General features: G+C 39.4%; 1 protein-coding gene across 8 annotated transcripts in view; it reads right to left on the bottom strand.

The window, feature by feature from the left end:
• Nucleotides 1–3,538: 3,538 nt before the first annotated feature.
• The window catches only part of ARHGEF7 (Rho guanine nucleotide exchange factor 7), a 131,893-nt gene continuing 117,538 nt past the window's right edge, over nucleotides 3,539–17,893 (bottom strand). For all 8 annotated transcript variants that reach the window (XM_042805908.1, XM_042805912.1, XM_042805909.1 and 5 more), the window contains 3 exons: nucleotides 10,064–10,163; nucleotides 9,375–9,429; nucleotides 3,539–6,739 (listed from right to left, as the gene is read on the bottom strand). In XM_042805908.1, coding sequence (XP_042661842.1) covers nucleotides 6,617–6,739; nucleotides 9,375–9,429; nucleotides 10,064–10,163 — 278 coding nt within the window. In that variant the 3' untranslated portion in view covers nucleotides 3,539–6,616. The remainder of the gene's footprint in view (nucleotides 6,740–9,374; nucleotides 9,430–10,063; nucleotides 10,164–17,893) is intronic.

Below are 17,893 nucleotides of genomic sequence, written 5' to 3'. Positions count from 1 at the left end.
TGAGAGAGAGCAGTGGATGGAGTACGCATTGCACCATCCCAGTGTTTTCTCAACTCAATCTGAGAATGGAGACTTCTTGTGGGAACTGGTAAAACCAGTCCCTGTAGCAGGGGATGTTTCTCAGTTCCTCTGAAATTCTGCCTGCCTTAGAGCGAGGCCTGAGATTACAGCCGAATTCCTTGCTTAACGTTTCACCTCACAATAAACCTGATCCTGTGTTACCTCCACATTGCATTGTGCTGAAAGAGCCCTTGTGATGCCGAATGTACAGACGCTCTGGTCAGTCATGCGTGCCGCGGGTAAGTGCTAAAAAAACCCGTACAGATCCCATACACATGGCTGGGTCAAACGCTGCCTGAACACTGTCAACTGTGACTGTCCACTTTTGTTCTACAGGACAAAAAGGTTAATAGACTGTATTTCCTGGAGCTTGAAAAGCAGCTCCAAAATACACAAAAAAGCTATCTCCAGTCAGTTATAAAAGCATACAAAAGCACAAATACTAACAAATTCAGGGAAACTGTGAGTAGTTTCTGACAAAGCAGAAGCTAACACAGTCCCCTGCTGGAAAAACACTGTAAAAACATGCTATTGCTGTACTGCTCACTTATGTCTACAGTAAACACAGATCTAGCACAGGCTGCCTGACAGGCAAGAGATGTCTAACAAAACCTGAGCAACACACTGGCCAAGAAAAAAAATAAATTGTTTGGGGAGTATCACCAGGCCTACATATAACTTCAGATTGGACATTAGGAAAAGGTTCCTCACTAAGAAGGTGGTCAGTCACTGGAACAGGCTCCCCAGGGCAGTGGTCACAGCACCAAGCCTGTGGGAGTTCAAGGAGCATCTGGAGGACCCTCTAGTCATAGGGTTTAGCTTTCGGTAGTCCTGTGAGGGAGTTGAACTCGATGATTCTTATGGATCCCTTCTTACGGAAACCTTCTGGGTTTCATTCACATACCGCACTCCGCATTCCTTGGACTGGACGCGTAGCAGTAAGGAAAAGCTTTCTCACTCCATCAGTCTCCATTGCCTTTTAGATGCCAGCCTAAAACCATCCTCACGATCAGAGGCCCTGCTTACGCAGGGGAGAGTCAGAAGGGTACAACGAGGAGTGCACAGGAGCCTTGGCTTGTTAGCAATGGCCATGTCAATTGGAAAGCCAACAGATATGCCTGCAGGCGTACACGGCACAGCCAGGCAAATGGGGGACCAGGACAGATTCATAGCTGCTCAAGACCCTTCTTGGGGTAAAAGCACAGAAGTAAGCTCTGCCGTGCATAAAGGAGACCCTGGGCACGTTCAACAGAGAGAACATTTAGGAACTAAGGATTGCATCTGAGCAAATTTTGGACTGCTAAAACCTACACTATGGAAATAGGGACACAGTTGCAACTGTTCACAGTACTCACCAAACTGTAGCTCTCATTTCCTTCTACCACCACAAGAATTAGATCTGGGCCTGAGCAGTGGCTTGAGGCCAGCCGCTCAAATTAATTAAAAGTTCAGGAGGTTAATTTAGTTCCAGATCCAGGCTCAGCTCCCCTTCCAAGATGATATTTGATTCAAAGGAATTAAAGAGAAAGCTCGAGTGCAGAGCACACAAGGTAGAACATGGCAAGCCTTTTCCAGATTATGAAGCCTGCCTTGCAGAGCAAATTCATCTCAAATTTAATCTCAGCATTTCTTCAAAGTGCAAACTCCGCAGGTCTGGGGCCCTTCAGCGTCAGCACTGTGGGATGCCTGGTGTACATACAGCTACACACACACTTCACCCACACCTCCCCTATTTTAGGCCACTCACTTCCATCATCAAGTTGCTACGTGCTCCTTCTTTTCCCATCCCTTGCCCTATCATAGCAAGCAAAGGTGTCCACTACAAGTGGGTTAACAGCAGGTTCCGCACCTAAAATTCCGAGCCTACTACGTGGAGCAGCTCCGACAGGATATAAATTAAATACCCCTTGGACAGGCAACAGCAGTTCGGGACACAGCTGAGCCCCTCGGCTAAAATGGTGGTGCCTGGAGGAAAGCCTATTTAAGAGTGCAGGGGTGAGGCAAAAGTGTGAGAAACGCCCAGGTCAGAGACGGGGAACAAGGTGCTCCGGAGGCTGGAGCAGGCTCCAGCCCCTGGAGGAGACCACGGCGAAGCAGGTCGCTCCCCTGCAGCCCACGGGGGCCCGTGCCAGAGCAGCTTTCCACAGCGCAGCCGGTGGAGGAGCCCGCACCGGAGAAAGAAGCTGCAAGCCCACAGAGGGCTGGCTCCTGGCAGGAGGGGGAACCCACCCGGGAGTGGGTTTCTCATTGAAGGACTGCAGGCTGTGGAGACGACCCACACCAGAGCAGGGAAAAGCAGGAAGGAGGAGGAGCAGGAAAAAGGAACCGTTAGGGACAGACCGCCATCCCCACTGCCCCACTCCCCACGCCCCTGCGCTGCGTGGTGGGGGGAGAGGGGAAGACAGAGGCCTCGGGAATGAAGGAGTGAAGTTCAGCCTGGGAAGGAGTGGGGTAGGGCAAAGGCGGCTTAGTTCTTCTCTTCCCTGCTCACCATCCAACTCTATTTTTAAACGGCAAGAAATCAGTGTATTTTATCTCAGCCCACACGCTTTTCCATCTTGTTCCTTCTCCCGTCTCCCGCTGGGGAAGAGCAGTAAGAGAGCAGCTGGGTGGGGGTCTGGCAGCCAGCCACAGTCAACCCACCACAATAAAACACTCCCAAAAGGAAAACCCCCGCAACACTTAAGGTGACAAATAAATGACGATTTCCAGTTGTGGGAAATACCTGTCTTTACAGTGATAAACCAAGAGAAAAGTTGGAAAATACAGTATTTCTTCCGACAAATGTTATAAAATGCTGTACAAAAGTTCTCTGTTAAGCTGTACCTCCTTGCTAAACTAAGCTGGAATAGATACATTATTTCACACATCTAAGCTGTTATTACCCGCTTCAAATGCTTTGTCCAAAGCCTGAAACCATCTCTGCAAACGAAGGGCTCCCTAAACTTTCCTTCACCCATCCCATCATCCTGCATAAAGCAAGAGCAGTGGTGTTCCTATCCGTAAAAATCATCCCCCTCCCCTATTTCAGGTAGCACCAAATAATGTCCCTATGATACACACTCATCACGAATTTCAGGTCTATTCAGTTAAATCATGTACAGAGACAAGGACTTCAGTTTATTTATGCAGTGATTTGATGTTCTAGTGTTTCCTTGATTTCCTCCCTTTCATTATCTTCTGTCTTTGACCTCCTCCCTCTCTTACATCACCCTCGCATGCCAGCTTGCCAAAGAAAGCAAAAATTCCTCAGTGCCAGACAGTTAAGATCCTCACCCCTCTGAACAAGCTTTAGTTAGTTTTGTTTTCCAGGCATCAATTTTCTATAATAATAAAAGACAATGAAAAAGCCCTTTCGAGACAGTATAAAAACTATTAAATAGCAGAGGTTATTTATATGAAAGGTCAAAAAATCAAAGCAATTTTCCTTCTTAATCTCATGGCCCACATATTAGATGAAATGTAACACTTCATAGGGTAGGGGAAAAATCATGGTTTAATTACAACAATGTAGCATCAACACTTTAGTAGTCCATAGCAGGGTATTATTGTGACGTCTAAACTAAACTTGAGTTCTCCACAGATACTGTAAACAGACACTCTAAATTCCCTAAATGATTGGCATTAAGAAGGTTTATACAAAGGTGGTCAGCTTTCCATCTTTAGGATGTCATGACATGGTGAGACAAACACGCGAACATCAGTAAGTACAGAGAAATGTTATGCTACATTTTGGACAGTTCAGAACTGAAAGTGCTTCACATCTACAGGATAAGAAATGGCTTCATCTCCTCATCCCTAAATGATGAGAGCAAAGAATTAACCCTTTAATAGGTTAAATAAACAGTGCCCCATTTATCCATGCTTATATAAAGTTTCCAACAATTCAGAAGGTCCATGGTGAAATTTACAATCTATATACAGTATAACAAATTGTCAAAGAAAAAAGAAGTTGATACTCCTTGGTTCCCAAAAGCCTGAAGCTCACTCTCTGCACTAGAGACAAAAGCTATCTACAATGCTAGGTTTTTTTTCTTTTTTTTTTTTTTTTTTTTTTTGTAAAAATTAGTCATCCCAATCCACCTTGAATAAAATCAGTCCCTAAATCCTGGTCATATTTACCAACTGCTTAATCCCAGTGTTTAAGGCATGTTCGTTAGATGTTGGTATGGGGGTACTGTCAGAAATCAGAATAATCACAGGTGCTAAGAGTCAGCAAATTTACATAGCAATGTCACTCTTTACATTATAATGTAAAACAAATTGTTATGATGGAAGTTGTTCCTGAGTTAAAATTTGCTAAATACTGCTAAGATTAATGTTGTCCTTTTATACTTTTTCCTCTGGAAAGTCCTTTCAAATATGCTCAACTGCAAATTAAAATTCACTGTGAAAGTAGCCTGAATGTCAGAAAGTAAAAATGTTAGCAAAATTCTAATTATATCGGCATTCCCAAGTCTAAATTTAGCCAAGATGCTACAAATTTTGCAGTGTTTAGTATCACTTAGCTTTTAGCAAGAGTATTTTCTAAATAGGAAGATAAATATAAATGTCAGTCCACATTTTTATGCAACTGCAAACAACAGGAAGAGACTTTGGTGTCAAGAATTATCACAAATTTAAATAACTGTGAATATAGCTAACTCCGATACTGTAGACATTTTTAGTTTTCTTATCCAGTCTCCTCATTTAGAATTAAAGGATTAAATTTTTAATTTAAGAATTAAATTTTTAAATTGCAGGAGCACAAATTAAAATACTTACAAATATATTCAGCTTTTAAAATCAGGCAACTAATTGTCTGTTCAGATTCTTAAGTATCCACTCCCACAGAATTGTTTCTCAAGTAGGTAATCATTGTCATTCTTTCCTATTTAAAAAAGCTGTTATCGACTGAGAAAAGTGGGTAGCTTTAAAAACAGATTTTTCATTAGATTCAAAATGTGCATGACAATTCTTACCACCCTATTTATCCTGGCTCTAACTCACTGAAGTTCATATAAACATTTGCTCAAGTCCGAGCATTAAATTCAACAGGAGTTAAAGGGCACTAGAAAATCAGGATGACAAGAGGTGTGACTCAGGTCTGTGCTATACCTACACTTCTGACTGTCAACTGAAGAAAAGCCCCCACAGAAAATTGCACCATCTGGAGTTTAATCCAAAATCTGCTGAAATCAATGAAACACAATGAGCTTTAATGGGATTAGCATTTTAAGCGCTCCAACTGAAGCTCGCCATTTGCAGTGATGTCGCATCTCCTATTTTAAATACAAGATTGCAGTAATTGCACCTATCAGACTAGGGAATAAATGTTCATTATGTATTTTCAAATCTGTCAGCAGTGCAAATTATGAATTACAGTATGATTTAAAAAAAAAAAAAAAAAATCTTACTTCCAGATTTGTTTCCATTTAAATCCTAGTAGGACAGAAACCAGCAACACGCTGAGAACGCCGGGTGGGTCAGGAATGACTGCTTCCACAGTCTGGGAATTCCAGACTGGGAGTCTTACATAGTGGTATCAAAACAAAGCTCTGAATGAAGTTTGGCCTAGCCCATGTGTCTTATGCACAAAGGTTAGCTAAAACTTAATTGTTATGACCGTAAAATATAAATAGCAACAATTTATTCACAAAATTCTGGATTAGATTGATTTTTGTTGTTGTTGTTTTAACAAACTGTATGATCTATTAAATTATCAGCCAGCTGTATGTTTAAGCACAACAATAGAAAATGTAGTACATAAACACTTAAAAATCACAGTCATAAAAAGGAGGCAAGTACATCAGTCTTTTGGTGGCCAAAGCACAACAGATTAGTCTGCCAAACAAGTGTACATGAACGTGAATCATGGGCATTACTTTTGTTAAAAATTGTTTCTACTGTCAATAAGCAATTTTCTGTATTGTAATACTGTTCTTAAAGACTTGTAAACTGTTTAAAAATGTATGCACAGACATAAATAACAGTGAAGGATTTAAATACAGTGGTCAGGTCAACAGGAAAAACAGGTTTTTAAATTTGCATCTGTGATGAGTGGGTAATTTGGAACAAATCCCTAATTACCCACAAAGAACTCTGACCTTTCTTAGGTAAGACAGTACTGCCGTCATTTCTAACACTTGTGACCATTATAATAACAAGAGAAAAAAATAACATATCAGCCCTGATACATCAATCACATATGCATTCAAAATTACAGATATTTACAAGAAAAATATATATTTAATTAAAAAGCCACTGAAAAACAAGGACTTTTAGTCAGGTGCTGCACGTTCTGCAAAATGAGGTAATTTAGATGCAAACAAATTAAGTTTAGTAGAGTTCAGAATCCACGGTCTCCACACTTAAAGTATAGATTGCTTCAGTAAATGGCTTGACTGTTTCTACATGTTCAGAGCAAGAAATCACTAGAGATCCAGTTAAATCCTGTTTTGTAGTGCTCCTGATGCAACACTGACTAATGTCAGAAGGCTTCCCAACTCAGTTTTACAACTGGTCTTTCAATAGAAAGAAAAAGGAAAAAAAAAAAAAAAAAGGAAAAAAAAAATAGTTATAAATTGGTTTCATCCCAAGATGGATCATTCATGTTCTTTAGAACTTTTCTAACAAGCTTCTCCAAGTCCTTGCGAGCTCTCTGTTCTTCTTCTAATGATTTCTTCATTTTTTTGTTATCCTGTTTAATAGAAACAGAAATATTACTGGTTTGGTTTTTTTTTTTTGGTTTTTTTTTGTTTGTTTGTTTTTTGTTTTGTTTTGTTTTTTTTTTTAAAAGATCTTTTCTGACCACACATTGTTAATTACAAATTCCGAAGGTTCTTCTCAGTAAGACTGCTATTAGTTGTTCAAAAGCAAGGCCTTCTATTAAAATTTCACAAGCTACAGTTACTTCACACAATGCAACAGAAAACACCGAATGGAAACTGAGCTATTTCCTATTTACACATAGGGATCCTTTATAATCCAAGTGCTAGTAACAGATGGCAAATAATCTTGAATTCTTCTGCTCAAATCTGATCAATGAAGAGTAGAATATATTTATTGTTAATGGAGAAGGGAAATGGAGCAAGAAGAAGAATAAATATCCCCTCTAAGAGCCTCCCGTGATTATAACTAGTTTCACAATCTCAGAAAAGTTCCTTAAAACTTAATGCAAATTAACTTGCTTTATTAGGAGAGTAAATATTTGAAAGGAGTATCTTGAAAACCATTATGGTCCCTGGCAAGTGTTTTGTGACTGAATTTTACACCAGACAGATGACTACCAACAGTCTAAGCGGAATTTGAGTTTCAAGGAACACCACCCCTCTGCATGTGTATTAACGAGCGAGTCGCTTCTCGATATTTAGCACCATCAGGTAATACTGAAATACCATGAACGACAGGACCACGAGGACGTCACTGACCGAACCACAGTAACGCTTATGTGGCTGAATCCTGCAGAGGCCAAGGTGATGCTGGCAACAGCAGGGAAGCGATCAGAAGGTAAGACAACATCATATGAAGGCGCCAAGACAACAGGTCTACAGGTGTTTAACAAACACAGGTCTGCGATCCAGGGCTCTCACTGGACTCCCATCAGCTGCCATCTACAGACTTTTCTAGAAATGGGATGGGATCAACAGCTGCCACGGCATTAACTCCATTCCCTCCTCAAGTCTGCTGAGAAATTCAGGAATTTCATTCTTTTCTTGTAGGTACAGAACTTTGTTTGTTTATTTATTTACTGCTAATTCAGGACTGCACTACTCGAATGTGGCACCTGTGGAGCAGCAGCTACAAACCACCTATGGAAGCTGCTACGGGAGGGATCCCACTTCTCACGGCAACTCTCACCAAGAGGCCGCCTGGTGCCTACACCGCCCAGAGCACCGGGTGCTCCCAGAGGGCCTTTATCGATAAAGTCCTTGGTCACCTGCGACCTTCCCAGCTCCGAGATCACTTCTGCCACTTCTCCAGCTGGCAACATCACAGCAGCAGACCAGTAAATGCTTCTAAGCTGAGGTTCCTGATACACAAGAAAATGAACTTGGGCTTTAATAGGTCTTGGCTTTGGAAGATGCGAGATTCTGAAGAGACCGTCTATTTGGAAAGGCACCAGAAAAGGGAGCTGCTGCTTGAATTTCAGGAGAAGGTGACTTTTTCTTTAGGGTAGGATCTGCAGGGCCTCAGTGAGGCAGCACGTCTATCCTTTGTACAAAAGCAGCCAGGCCACAGGAATATTAGTGGGTTGTTATTGCTGCTTGTATTACGTGAATTGTACTTTAAAAAAGACTGTCATATTTGCATCAAACCTGGGATACACAGGATTTTTATGTTGAAAACAGCAGAATTTAATTATTTATGACATCAACTGTCCTATTTCGATGAACACGCACGACATCCTGAGGAATACCGGGCACACTTACAGATGGGCGAAGAATTTGGATTCACATTTATAGCCCAAAACCTAAAGTAATTTGAATACAAATCCATTTTACATTAACACAGGAGATTTCATCCAACTTCCCAAGACAGAACTGTTAAGGCCAGTTAGCAAATCCACACACTGGAAAGTGAGGATAATTCAATGCTTTTTCACCTACACATCAAGCAATGACTACGCACAGCAGCCTTAACACGGTTTATAGAGAGTGTGTCCTGACAAGGAAAAGGCATTTTTAAACACTTCATTTTGGATACTTAAAACATCAGCTGCAACTTCCATACCAGCAATTCTGGGGAGCTGTGCAATATCTCACCTATGTGACAAAGCAGCACCCTAAGCTAACCTGAAGCCCTCATTAAAAAAAGGCCACGTGATAGACACTGAAAAGGACTCTCGTCTCTGGAAATGAGGGGTTTTAACAACTGATTCAGAGAAGCGTCCACGTTACTGAAAGACCACGAATAAAGGCCTAAACAGATCCAGACATTCATACTACTAAAATTAAACATTCTAGAGCAAATACTGTTTCACAGTCTCTATAAGCTTATTTTGCTGGTGATACAGTAGAACTGAATTTGCTTAATGCTTTCAACATTTCACAAGTTGTAACATCCAAAAATAAATGAAACATAGCTTCGTAAGCCACCTCAGAGAGAGGATACTTAACATTATTCTCAAAGGTTGGTGCTCCAAGGACTGATGACAACCACAAAAGAGGGTGCTTTTTGTCAAACTGCCATGTTTTGGTTTTAAAAGTGAATCTAGTCCAAAATTCAAGTTCGTTCCTGTCAAAATGAATCAACTAGAAAGCCGTATTTATTTTTATAATAAGCCTTCCATCTTTCCATTCTTCATGTTGCCATAAATGTAGCAAGTTACCAACCTGTCTTAACTCCTGTACTTCATCCTTTAATGCATATACTGTGTCAACAAGGCTTCTAAAAGGAGAAAAGAAGATGATCTGTTACAACGGTTTTCAGAAGTACATGTCTAAATCTATTATTAGACTAAACTGTTAAATGAAATGCATTAACCTCCCCTCCCCCCAAACGACAGCTAACAGCCCATTTCTAACGTTGGATGAAAAAATTGTCCTTTATCCTGATTTTTATTCAGTAAGGCAAGGACCCATTACCAGCTTCTGTGACAGGGATACACCTCTCAAGCACACATGGACCTATACTGGTTTCTATATTACAGCTTTCTGTAACAGAACTGTATTTAATTTCCAGCATACACCTCACCAAAAAAATAGAATGACACCACACACTAACTAGAAAGATGACACCAATTTAATATTGAAATCCTACTGCACTTGGAAATATAATATACAAGGGAAACGTATCACTTCTTGGCACCAAAGGAATAAGTTGCATAGGATATACAAAGAAACCAGACCACAAGCATTTAAGTGAACACCAATTGCACTGAAAGGACTAGCAGCATAATCCAAACGGCTCTCTTCCCTACTACAAATATACCATACACACACTACTATAATGGAAGACGGGAAGAGGAAGAAGAGTGCAAAGATTAGTGGTTTAATCCATCATTCATTAAATGTTCTCTTACTTCTCTTCTATAACAGTCTGACCATTACTTTTAGTTTCTTCTACAATAATTTTTTCTTCCTCTGGAAGCAGGACTTGAGGAGCCGATTCTTTACGGGAACCTGTTGTAAAAATAAATTACAAAATGAGCAACTCACAGATATTGTTGGGGCATTTTAAAGATTATTATTTCACTCGTTTCATGATACATCTGCATGACCAAGGTATATCACTTTCCATCTCCCCCTTCCCTCCACACACACAAGATACTGACACATCTTTTACATTTGAAACCACAGCCTTGCAACAACAAAAAATTGTCTGACGTTCCTATCCTGTGGCTGACAGAACTCCTGTGTCATCGATGGGGACGCTACACCGTTCAGCTACCAGTAAAAGCTACACGATTTCACCATATCTGACTTGGAAAGAGACAGACGTGTTTAAGTAGCAGCGATTTAAGCCTCAAGGACAGATTCTGATCTCACACTGCTACAAATCCAACAGTTCCACTCTAAATCAATTAATCTATCAGTAAAGAGCAGAATAGTGGTATCAAATGATACAGCAGTGGAAGAAAAGTTAACCCCCCTTTCCCCTGAAACACTATAAACAACACAACTGTGTGTGTGTGTACACACATATACATACACATACACTTAGAGATAGCCTTTCAGTTCTATAATAAATTCCTACCGAATTAAATACATACTTTGTATTTAATAAATGTTTTTAGGAGCACTTAATGGTTTGACAATAAAATCTCAAAACATTCCAACATCTTCCAAACATTTTCTACAAGCATCGTAATTTGTAACATCAAGATAATACATATAGATTCTAAAAAAGTAACTCTGAATAGAAAAATGTACAGCTCAGAGATGTGCATCCATTCATACATACATAAAGTATGTATTCTAGAAATGTTATTTAATCAGGCCTCAACAAATTACAAGCATTTTTTTTTAAAGAAGGTCTGTGAATAAATTGCCGTCTAAGCATTTGTTCAGAATTCAAGCACAGCAGATAAGGCATTAAAGTTCTTGCATATTTTAACCAAGACACCAGTTTTAACAAACAAGTTACACTTGCCTACCAATTCACTGTAATGACTTTCATAAATCAGGAGTGTCTTAAGTCTAGTACAGTTTGAACTGGTAACTAGGTGATTTCTCCTGACACGCCTGTCAGGAGAAATCAGTTAACTCTTGCTGAACAGCTGCTTTGAGAAAACTGCTTTTCTTTTACGGTTCATAATAAAATACATAATATAAACACACAAAAAAATTAAAAAGAACCCAAGTCCACCAAAAAATACTAACTTCCCTAACAGGTGCAGTCTTGAGTTCTGAACAAGAAGCTTGCAGGGACTGTAGTTGAGCAGAACATGTTAAACTAGTTAAACTATTTTAGCAAACTGATAAACACCCTTGAATGAAGACAAGTTTCCTTAAGCTGACAGTAAAGATCTAATGTACCAGTACGTGACGGTCAGAATTTTATGGAACAAAGGTAACTGCAGATTTGAGAACAGAATCTCGTCCTTGAAAGCTGTAAGTTCTTCATCTTACAGAGTGAAGAAATCTTTTAAGGGTTAATACCCTTCCACTTATTTTCCAGGGAAGAAACAACCTATAAAACAAGCATATCCAAACTCTGTAGAGAGCTCAAGGACATTTCCCTGTTTGCGCTGTCGATCTCTCATTATAAAAAGTTATCTTTATTTCCGTTAATTGGCTACCGCTCTATTAGCCCAGTAGCATAGAACACCCAGGTAAATGTTACTTTAGAAATTAACTGGCAGCAGCTGCTACCAGACCGCTACATTTTGGGTCTCTGTACCAATGTGGAACACCTCAGCCCAGCACATGCCGAGGGAGACACTTGACCAAAGTGAACCACCACGTGTTTCTCACCCATGACTCCCTTCAACCAAACGGAGCAGCACATTGTATTTATCTCTGTACAGAGCTGCATCCAATTGTCTTTGCCTGGTCAGAGTAGCATGGGTCCTTGCAAAGCAGAAACAGCATGGGGTAGACAGCTTTAAAAAAAAAAATGTCCCAGCTGCACAGTTATATACACACATGCATGTAAAACAGATGTCTACACCAGCGTATCTTGATGTATGTACAGCGTAGCACAGTAAGCAATACTAGTGAAACACAGAACGCGGTTCCATTAAAAACAAAATGTTCACCAACATTGTACACACAAGGAGAACACACAGTACACATACACACTCACATGATGCAAAACTGTTGCTGTGAACACTGACCTTACTGTGCCACAAAACATTAACTACCGTTGTATTCAGGACATCACAAGTTTCACTCTTGCCTTCATTGCTCTGATATAAATAAAAAAGTTGCATGACCGAGGGTATCTCAGAACCCTCGTTGCTCTTATGGTTTGTACTTATGTAAAAAAAAAAAAAAACCACTTTCTCCTTTATCTTCATTTGCTTTCTGTGAGTTTTGGTGGGGCTTTATTGTTTTGTTTATTGTGGATTTTTTTTTTTCCCTAAACCCTACAAACACTTGTTAAGTATCAAAAGTACAAACACACAGCACACCTAGTCTGTAACAAAGGACCCTCTCATCAAATGAGTATGTGCACTAACATCAGACATGATGTGTCAAGTTCTAAAAGCAAAACAAAGCTACTTCACTATCCTGCTTTTCTGCACCCTTTATGCCAGAAGGTTTTTTCTCTCTCTTTCCCCCCTCCCCCCCCTTTAAAACATTTTTAACGATGCATTTTCTGGCAATTATTCATCTAGAAGGAACTTCTAGCAGAGTCATCTCATTGCTGGCAATCGACAATATTTCCTAAATTGCACCTTATGCGTCCACCAGGTTCTTTATGGGTATTCTCTATGCGACCATTTCTCTCCAGAAAAGTTTACAAGCTAGGACATGAAGAGAGGTTTGTGTTACAGCACAGTGGGTGTTTCACACAGAGTTCTACTATAAGGACAGTCTAGAAAGTTCCTGCCACTTAGATAATCCTAAACACCTCTTTGAGACATAGTCCACATTTTCATGAAGTAGGGCAGAAGCAGCAAAAGTTATTTCAGTTTGCCGTACCTGCCATTCCTCAACCCTAAGCATCCAAGTCTCACACTGAATTTTACTATGAGAGACTACTCAGTCTTGTTCCAAGTCAAACAGACCAAAAGACACTGAGAGAAGGGAAGAAGGATAAAAAACCCCACAAAACCCAAGCTTTACAAAACAGGGTTACATTTTAATTTTTGGGAGCATTGGGAAAGTAAGGTAGATGGGAGAAGAAAGGACGTTTGGCAAACCCAGACTATTACAAGATTAGCAAACAAATGTTAAGTCTGAGTAAATTGTAATAATTTTTCAACATGGAACTCCTATATCCAGGGTCTTGGAAGAATGACCCCAAGTTTAGTCTACTGCATACTTAAGGCAAACCAACTGACCACTGCAATCAAGATTCAACTAAGTTCCCATCAATCAACTTCCATCAAGAAAACAAAGGTATCTGCCGTTCAATATTAATGTATCTCCCAGCCCTAGAGTGAAGAATAAAGAATTACAATACTTTTTGCCAACATCATACCCTAAATTATAGGTTTAGCAAATTTAGCCTCCAGAGTGAAGCAAATAATAACACAGCCCACCTGCACTCAGACCAGGGTGAGAGACCTCAGCACTACCCACCGCGTAATGCGGTGCCACACCTGAGATACAAGGACAGGCCTGGGGGCAACAGCCCCCTGCTTCTAGTTTTCAGTGTCTGATCCCCTTTCCAGCCTAATCAATCAGCCAGACCAGCAAGCAGTTCTGGAAACAAGGAAAGCTGTTTGGGTATTTACGCGGCTGAAAGACTTCATGACCTAAGTTCACCTTACACCTGTCTGAAAGCAGCAGTACATCTCTCCTAGCCCTGCAGTACGGTCTTAACACCAAAATGCGAAGAAACTAGAGTGCAGACTGAACGCCACAGAGTTTCTCAGTGATGTTTGCCTGCAAGCCCAACTGCACAACCCCAGCCTTTTATCCACTCTCCTCCAAAGGGAGAGTGACATCTTAAAAACCGGTTGATAAGGTACCATGCTGGTTCCTGGCAGAAGCCAGGCTTTAGGAGCAGCTGTACTGGTATTCGGTCTGGTCCTCCGTTCTGAATCATTCAGCAGACACATGTGAAGAGATTCCAGAAGTTTTGCACAGATCTTAACGCATCAGGCAGGAGGGAAGGAAGAGACGAAGGGGGATGAAGTTCAGATACCTTTTCACTTTAACCAGATATTAAATCTCCACCTATGTTCAAAGACCTTGTCTGTCCAGGAACCATTTAAGCCCACAGTAAAATGCAGATGGGTATGCGTTATCACCTGCTTAAAGCAGCCAACCTTCGGGCCTCAGTTAAAAGCCAGCTCTCCCCAGGTCATCAAGAACAGGGATTCTTCCTCCGGCTGGCCGTTTGGAGGAGAAGGCTCAACCTAGGTTCCTTCACAGTGATACCCTACAGAGAGTTTGCCTTCTTCCAGTGACTATGAGGGTCCTAATTTAAGCTACGGAAGTTAGACACGTGTGATGGTGGTTAATTTTAAGAAATGCACAGCATAATTTGAGGCCATCAGCAATGCCTCTTGTTGCACAGCTTTTAAATATTGCTGCTTTCTTCACTTTTTCATACCTTTATCGTGATTAGGAGAGGTAAGGAACAAGGCACAATAAAAGTCAAAAATTAGAAACAGTACTTGTAAATACACAATTCTGGTTTTCACCAACTTCACTCGGCTCTCTTCATAAGCTAAGAAGCAATTGGAAATTATTTGCTTGAGCTTCAAAGACAGAAGTCTGACTTGTCACTGAGAAACAATTATGTGCACACACAGCTGTTTAGATCTACTATTAGCCACCGGTATGTATGGACCTGTAAACTTCCTGGAGAAGCAAATGTTAGACAAAAAAATAAGAATTACTTCTCATTTAAAACATTCAGTGTTCCACTGCATGACATTGCATTGCATTAACATTAAAGACATTAAAGTGGATGAGCAGACCTGCCAAATTAACCTTCTCTCAGTGAATCTCTGACGAGGTCTTAATATGAAGAACCCTAAAAATGGTGCTCCCAGACTCTGCGAGCGTTGAGATTAAAGCATTGAAAAAAATTCCTTCGTGCTACAGATCTGCCAAAGTCAAAAGGGAGCTCTTTAATATCTTTGTATAGAAAATAACAAATCAGAATCCAAACATGAGGTCAAACTTAAGTCACTGTATAAAATACATCATTGTTTGAAAATTCTTGGGAGTGACAAAAAAAGTTTTGGCATGAAGGTTTTTTTGTTTGTTCGTTTGTTTGTTTTTTATAATTAATAGTGATACACAAATAGGCAAAAAAACCCCACATGACTCAGATGACAGATCTATGCAGTTTACAGCAAAATGTTTTGATGAGTAAAATGAAAATAATTGGACTGAAACACATACAACTCCGTATGTAAGTGTTAAGTCATATGAGAACAGAATGAAGAGTCTGAAAGACAAGATACACCATCTGAGTAAGTGGGATATTTCTAAGGCAACATTTGGAAAGAACTATCCCACAAACTTCCTATACTTTACTAAGCAATACAAAAACTTCCAACCAGAGGACTGTTGGGCTAAAACTAGAGTTGCTGCAATCATAGCAAAAAAAGTTTTGGTATTCTAATAGAAGTAGGCAATTATTTCATTTATTCTGATGTAAACATTTTAGTATGCATATTTGGTTATAGTTTTATTTAAATTCACTCAAATATGAGCATCTTTTAGGTAGAAACACTAAAGATCACTCTTGTTTTAAAGAGAAAAATATTGTAATATTGAAAATATGTAAGGTGATAGAAACCAGTATCATATTCATAAAATTTCTCTCTAGTAACTAGACCTGCAGAAGTAGGTTTTAGATTGTTCCAGTAATTCAGTCTGTGCTTTTACTGAGAATACACCAATCCAAAAAATGAAAAAGAAGAAAATAAAATCAATTAAGGGGAGAGGGAGGCAACAGAAGAAGATTCTATAGATGGCAACATCTCTGAATAGTTATTTAAAAAACAAACAAAAAAAAAGAAGATATAGATGGATACATACTTCACATTACATTGAATTTCCTGTAGTTGTCAACTACATTAAACAAAGATCACACACTTAAGTCAAAAAAGCTCTTTCACTTCAACATTTGATTCCTCCGGGAAGAAGGGAGGGAGAGAAAGGAGGCATGGGGAGAAGAGGAAGTGTTAAGTTACAAGTTATGCTGTCCTTTCCCCCTGTGTAATAATTAAAGTCACAGTCTAGCAAATGCAAAATTTATTTCAACTGTACATAACAGATGTCCTTTTTATATAAAACAAAACACTTGATATATGCAACCACAAACAATATGCATACTGTACAGTACAATGCAACATTCAGATATACATCCATTTTGTATTTTCAAAAGGCAGTCACCTACTAAAGATGGCTTCTCCCATACACAAATGAAGTGCACAATATATATTATTTTTCCTATGTTTTACGTCACTATATACACAGTACTGTGTTTTGGCAAGACTATGCAAAACACCCAATCAATATTGGTTGGTTTCAATTTATGGAAAATACTAATTTATGGAAACACTGTGTAAGCCATGTGAAGAAGGGCTGACAATGGCCTGAACCTACCTTCCAATTCAGTCTCTCCATCCTTCCAGTGTATTTGTAACTGTACACATATAATTTACAGAATTGCATAAACATAAGGTACTATTATTACCATGACTGAAGTTCCACAAAAATAGAAACACTGAACCTTTGGACTGAATACCACCATTTCCACATTTGCCTTTTTTGTGAGTTTGTTTTTTACATTTTTTTTTTTTAATTTTTTTCTTTTTCTTTTTTTTCTCCCAAGCATTTTGCATTAATTCTCCTGATCAATTCACAATAGCTTATGGTCTGTAACACTGAAGACATGGAATGATTTTAAATGCACGGTGATGTTAATATGAGGATGCAGAATATGAGAGATCTTAATTATGATAATAGCTACTGACTTAAATGCTACAATAATTAATGGTGGTAAACTGTCAAAGCTTTGGTGCATAGAAAGTCAATAAAATCTTCAGATCTGGATAACAAAACATTCTGTGTGATAAGGAAAATTCAAGTGCAACAACTGTATTACAAACTCATATTTACACTATATAACATGAAACAGACATAAAGGAATTATTATTTATCCAATGCAGAAAACAGTTTTCAACTAGAACACCACAGTTTAAGAAACAGGAAAAAAAAAAACAAAAACAAAAACAAAAACAACAATCCATACTTTCCATATATGTTAAAAGAAATCCCCAAAAACTGACTGAAAGGAAGAGGGGAGTGAAGTGAGTTACAAATGTGCTGTGGAATGGTATGGAGCACATGTACTTATTTCTCTAAGCAACACTCCTCCACTTTGAAAGAAGTTTAACATACACAAGTTCCTGGTCATTACATTAATACAGGACTGGCAGCAAAATGTACCCCCTGAAAGCCCTCCTCAGTAAGCACTGCTGCTTTTGTTAGTCACATTTCTGAATGCCAACAACAGTGAGAGAGGATGAAGCAGGTGATCAAACAAGACTGAGTAAGGCTGCAGATGTGAACTGCTTTGAAATAGCTTCTCTATGCTGACCACCTTCTGGAATCATGCATATCTAGCAACTACTAACTGTCTGATCATGTAACCTGCTGAAGGTATTGATTACCTTTTAAACAGTGCTATCCAAGTTCCCAGACGGCAGTTAAATGCATCTTGATTATTCTGAACTCGTTCACAGAGTAATACCTGAACACTGAGTAACATG

Source organism: Tyto alba, unplaced genomic scaffold (assembly GCF_018691265.1).
Source record: "Tyto alba isolate M040663 unplaced genomic scaffold, T.alba_DEE_v4.0 Super-Scaffold_45, whole genome shotgun sequence".
NCBI classification, from domain to species: domain Eukaryota; kingdom Metazoa; phylum Chordata; class Aves; order Strigiformes; family Tytonidae; genus Tyto; species Tyto alba.
The sequence above is the reverse complement of the archived record's forward strand: the minus strand, read 5'-3'. Positions and strand labels throughout refer to the sequence as shown.